Source organism: Rutidosis leptorrhynchoides, chromosome 10 (assembly GCF_046630445.1).
Source record: "Rutidosis leptorrhynchoides isolate AG116_Rl617_1_P2 chromosome 10, CSIRO_AGI_Rlap_v1, whole genome shotgun sequence".
Lineage (NCBI taxonomy): Eukaryota > Viridiplantae > Streptophyta > Magnoliopsida > Asterales > Asteraceae > Rutidosis > Rutidosis leptorrhynchoides.
In genome coordinates, this window is record NC_092342.1 from 115222652 (window position 1) to 115228441 (window position 5790).

The following is a 5790-nucleotide window of genomic DNA, read 5'->3' on the forward strand; positions in this document are numbered from 1 at the left end:
GTAATGCACCTATTTTTTAGGAGTAAATGACTTAGTGGTTAGTGGTACGTTTATGTGTCATGGCTATATAAAGCCTCTGTATTTTATTAATTAAAGTGTGGAGTTTATTTCTTTCTTCACCACTACTGAATTGTTCATTATATTCCTTTAACTCGATATCTCAATTCAATTTATATTTGGGTTGAGGGACCTATGTTCTAACAAGTTCAACCTTACGTCGAGAAGGCTAACCGACCGACTCATGGTTTCATGTTAAGTCACGGTTAATGATTCTGGTCAAAAGTTGATCACCTTATATATCCAGCCGGGACGCTTCTTTCACAGATCAATCAATATAAAGGCATATATGCAATTTGAAGTAGTCACTGCAGATATGAACCATGAGTATCGAGGCTAGGTGAGTCCCTTGGGATGTGGTCTTGGTAGAAAGGATCGTCGGGACAATGAACAGAGCTTAATCTTGGAGAAAAATTCCATGCGTTTACTTGTTCAAGTTCATGATCACTACTTCTCATAGCAGCTTCTTCTTTGTACTTTAAGAAGTACATGGATGACCAATAATCTTTTCCCAAATTCTATAAGTGAAAAATAAAAGATAGGGGTTTAGGTTAGACTCTGAACTTTACATATATAACATTTTTCTTGTGATATTGCAATATTTGATTAAATTTAAGTGTCTTGAATTAGTGCCTAAATCGTTTAGTATAAAGATTTCTAATAATTTTCTAATTGATTGATGATGATCTCTCTTATCCAAGGTTGCAAAAATCGTTACTCGGGGAGTACTCAGTCGGAAATTTTAGGGGAGTGCTCGGCAACTCGGTGAGTACTCGGATGTTGACCAAATTTTACTTTGACCGAGTTTGACCGAATAATCCTGAATTTTGGCTGAGATTGACCGGGTAATCTCAAGTTTTGACCGAGTAATTGGACCGAGTAACTGGGAGACTTTTTTGCCGAGTACTCTCGAGTTCTGCAGCACTGCTCTTATTATAATGAAAGCGTCAGTTATTTATTAAAAAAAAAAAAAAAAAAGTTTTGGCAAGTCAACCTGACCCACTTTGACCTGTTAAAAACCTGCCTGACCCGTTTATCTTGCAGTCTTTAATAACTAAAGAGTAACTAAAGGGATAGAGGTGATTCTATTTCTATATTAAAAGGTAAAGAACTAACCATGTTTATCAACTGCAGCAACTCATTAACAGCTTTTTTAAAAAGATCTGGGTGGGCAAGATCAAGAGTTGTGAGAATTTCTTGTCGAGTTCTATGAGATATATTTACCTCCATAGGTGCACCTGTATGCAAATCAAGAAGTTAAACATAGTAAATTATATCTGCAAAGTGAACAAAATGAAAAATAAAATAAAATGGAAGCATAATATTATTAATGTGACTTTTGTTGTCCATAAAAATAGAAAGATACCTGCGCTTATGTACTTCTCAATTATGTGCCGGACCATGTAGATTCTTTTTACCGATTCATTCACAGGTATTTTTTCAAGCTGTTGTACTTCATCGTAGAAATGCAAACTTTCACCGGCAAAACAACTAAAATCCCGGAGAAAGAAAAATGCAGGTGAGATATATAGAAATAGCAATGTATATGGTACACGTTAAAATAGAGGACGCGATTTCATCCGATTTACTAAAGAACGGGTCATGTCTAACGAGTATAACAAAAACTTAGCTTAGAAGGACATGCGTCAAATGAGTAGAAAGTCACACACAGTTCGTTTTATCATGCATCAAAACCTGCTAAATCCTTATTTTCAAAAGAACCAAGTTGTTATAAAAGCAATTTTTTATCATCTTCGACACAGAATTATGTACAAAAAATAAAAAAGACTAAATGAATTTAAAAAAAATTATTTTTTTTATACAATTATGTATATAAAATCGCTAGACGGGAACTAATGTGCCTTGACCTTGAAGGGAATAATCGGCCAAGTTGTGGACTAATTGGTTTGGACCATTTTTACATTTAAATGATGAACTTCAAAATTAGAAGTGCAATTACAACATAGAACCATAAAGATAAACATTAACATAAATATAAATGTCTAGAAACATAAACATAACCGTTTATTTGTTTGACCAAGTTTAAAATGTTAACCAAGTTTGACTTTGACCATTTTGACTGATTAATCCGAACGTTAATTGAATAAAATTTTGACTCTGACCCGTTGACCGATTTTTAAGTCGGATTCAAGCTATTCAAGTCGAAGTACCCCTATCATCCGATTAATCGGGGATTAATCCCGTCTTTTCCAGCCCTGAATAAGCGTTACCAGATCAATGACCCAAATCACAATTAACCATTTGACCTGAACATGTGATTTGTTACCCAACCCCTGACCAACCCATTTTGCCAACCTCTAATTTCCACAATTCATATATTAGAAAGAATAAAACAAGACCTGTCAGCATATTCCATGAATGATAATCGGAATCTTTTGTTCAATAGAAGTTTATCTAACGGTTCATTTGGAACAACATCTAGAGTTGGATCATTCGGTGACAAAAGCCCACTATCAGTTATTCCAAGTGCTTCCCCCATCGTCTTTACATTAAAACTTTCCTTCTTGTTCAAGCTCATAACCGACACCAGCGGTTGCGAGAATGAAATGGAGAAGAAAGCCACCACAAGAATACTTGCCTAAAATAAAAATAAATAAAAAATAATAAAAATAAAAACAGTGCAAGAATATCACAAGCTAAAATAGCCAAAATAACGCTTTCACGGCTTCAGGGCTCAAATGATACGTCAAGAAAAGTATAGAAAATCTAAACTGGCAAATTTTGTGAGGATCTGGCCCGTTGACTTTAAACACTTTTTGTTCCAAAATACTAATTCTATGTTAGTTATTGTGTCAAACATAAACAGCAATTATATTATTTTGATATGGGTTATGCAACAAAAAACACTCTGAAAGTGATTTCAACGCTCTGATCTTTTTTGTTTTGTTAACTTTTTATAGTTGATCCATTGGAGATAAAACATAACATGGATTGATCTATTTATAGGTAAAATGATAGAAATTTCCAATAGTGAACGGCTTAAAACCTACCATAACTAAAAGCAGACATCTAGTGGTGACTTGAAGCCACATGATCTCCTCATGTGACTCATTCAAAACATAAGATACCACCCACACAGCTGCAATGGAAATTTAAGAGAAATTGTAACCAACATAAACTCAATGAAACTTTAATGAGCAAATGAATGACTTGCAACATATTAACTAAATCAATATAAACCTGTTGCATTTGATGAGATAATTTACAAAATTTTGTAGCATAACTCAACACATACCAACAGATAATACAGTTGCAAGTATTGCCCGCCAAAGGTCCTTGAGCTCGTTGAACTTAAACTCAATATGATGAATGGCTCCAGTAATTCCAACCAAAGCAGCAATGTATAAAACAGGAAAGCACATATAAGGAACAGCCCATCGACTACCCGTGTGACATCGATTATTTAGAGGTTGCTTTATGTGCATCACTACACCAGACGTTCAAAATCAAATCATAATAATGTTGTACTTACCACAGAGCATGATGAACTCACGCGATATATGTCTAGATGCTTAAAGAAGTAAGACAAAGCAGAAAAAGATTGGTTATCTTACATGTAGCCCAGAAAACCCAGGGCAAAAGAGCGAGTGAGAGACTAATATATGACCTTATAGGGAATAAACGTCTCCTGAAAATTTGAATGTGAAACATACTTACAAAGGTAAATACATAAAGATGCATAGAATCTAATTTAAGTTACATGGTACTCTCAGAGAACAAAACTACAGGGAAAAAAAAAAAAAAAAAAAAAAAAAAAAAAAAAAAAAAACCTTACTTGACAAATACGGAGTACAGGTGGGCTGCTTGTATAAGGCGGGAGCTCAATAACAAACCTAACCCTAGTGGACCATTAACCCAAACTGAAACCAAGATATAGGCAGAGATGAATTTACAAACAAAAATAGACTTTTACTTTGACTTCAGTAAATTAAGTAAAAGTAAATCAACCTGCCCAGATATAGCACGATTGCCACCACTGCGTCCTGTGAAACCTCACTACATGAAGGGACATCTGGATAAAAGTGAAATCCGTTCAAGATATGATGATAAGAAACAAAAAATGTACTTTGTAATACTTAAGGTGCATTTGTTTCCAGATAAGTAGATCCGTTTTCTATAAAATTTTACAGAAATATTGATAAACATAAAACATGTTTAAATAATACTTTTTCAGAAAAGGTCTCACTGGAGGTAGAAAACCAAATTTTCAAAACCATAATTACACTTCTGAAAAATCTTTTTCTGAAAAATGTATCCCTGTTTTCTAACCTGGATAAGAAAAACATTTGAACAAGTTCCAAAATTTACTATAGTTTCTCTGGATAAAAAATACTTCTCATTTTTTCACAAAAGTGGAAATGAATGAGTAGAAAAACTATTCTGCAACCAAACGCACCCTTCGTGTTTCCAAAAGAACAATAGTTTTACCACAAGTGATAACAAAAGATTGAAGCTAGCTATGATATGAATGGTTGGAAGCCAAAAACTACTTCCTTTAGGCCGTGGAACCTTGTGAAATACAAACGGTAAAGTCGACCTCAGCAATAGGCTACAAGTCAAAAATTATGTTCATTAAGCATCATACACACACAAGCACCATAGCACGCAACACTATATATCAGCAGCAATAATTTGGTGCAGATGCATTAACCGATAAGTTCAATTGTTAATCATTGTTAAATTGCACGAGCTTACAGCGTCGAATCATAGGAACTTAACATAAAAAATGATTAATATGTGTAACGGAATACGAATCTATTCGATCGCCTATATCTAACATTTCTAGCATAAAACCACAACTAATAAATTCTTAGAAATAACAAAAATATAAATATTATGATTTGCAGACACACGCCCACACTGTTTGTGTGAATTTTAAAGCAAATTCTAACATCAACTTAACTGTTTACCTGATCTGAAGTAATATGAGGTTCAGTAAGTTCGAATTTATAACTATATATGCTCATAAACTAAATCATAGCAACTACTCATCCACTTAAGTAAACATGATAGCATAAATTGTATAACTGTATTCATATATGTGTGTCTAATATCATATATCATATGAATGAATAATTAAGATTAAATTGGGGAAATGAGAAGTACAATGAAAAGGAGAGGATAGCGATGGAAAGTGAAACGTAGTCGCTAGGACAACCACCGATGACGTCACATCCGGTCATTGTTTACGGCGGCGAATGAGTACCGCCGGTGAGCTGCTGTCAATCGGAGGACCGTAGCTGTTATTTTTGGAAATTGGAGAAATTATTTTTCAGAACTTCAGAAGTCCAATTTTAGTTCATTTTATGGTTTGACCGTTGACCCAATTTTGTCATTTCATTGGAAAGAATGAGTTAGTTATGGGTAATTTGTATACTAAATCATCATGCGGGATGTACTCTACAACACTATAAAATATGATTGTTGTGTACATAATAATTTTAGATTATGTATATATCACTTCTCTTTAGTTATTGCTAAAATATTACGTACTAGTATTAAAATTTAGACCATCTTCCAGAGTTAATATTGTGATAAAAAAAGAAGCCGCAGACAAAAAAAATTAAAAAGTTTTATGTTGTCATGAGTTTTATGAGAGAAAGGAAAAAGAAGCACACCGATTATTATACTTAATTTTCGTTTCTGTAATTTCTAAATTTTAAAGATCATACTTCCATTCATTTCATTCACATTCACTTCATTTCTTTTCAT

At 33.6% G+C, this 5790-nt stretch overlaps 1 protein-coding gene across 1 annotated transcript; it reads right to left on the reverse strand.

Annotated features, from left to right (window-relative positions):
* Positions 1 to 362: 362 nt before the first annotated feature.
* Positions 363 to 5283, reverse strand: LOC139870556 (regulator of G-protein signaling 1). Its single transcript, XM_071858339.1, has 11 exons — positions 5185 to 5283; positions 4507 to 4627; positions 4027 to 4090; positions 3854 to 3938; positions 3633 to 3706; positions 3314 to 3505; positions 3069 to 3157; positions 2418 to 2656; positions 1424 to 1548; positions 1174 to 1295; positions 363 to 575 (listed from the first exon to the last, which is right to left on the reverse strand). The coding sequence occupies exons 1-11, from the start codon at positions 5259 to 5261 to the stop codon at positions 363 to 365; spliced, it is 1401 nt and encodes a 466-aa protein (XP_071714440.1). The 5' UTR covers positions 5262 to 5283.
* Positions 5284 to 5790: the final 507 nt, after the last annotated feature.

What these genes read in the sequence shown, in the direction of transcription:
- LOC139870556 (XM_071858339.1), bottom strand. Translation starts at nt 5,261, where the DNA reads ATGACCGGATGTGACGTCATCGGTGGTTGTCCTAGCGACTACGTTTCA. An exon ending in CTGTACTCCGTATTTGTCAA is followed by an intron (nt 3,707 to 3,853) that starts GTAAGGTTTTTT and finishes TCAAATTTTCAG; the next exon opens with GAGACGTTTATTCCCTATAA. An exon ending in TTCATGGAATATGCTGACAG is followed by an intron (nt 1,549 to 2,417) that starts GTCTTGTTTTAT and finishes CCGGGATTTTAG; the next exon opens with TTGTTTTGCCGGTGAAAGTT.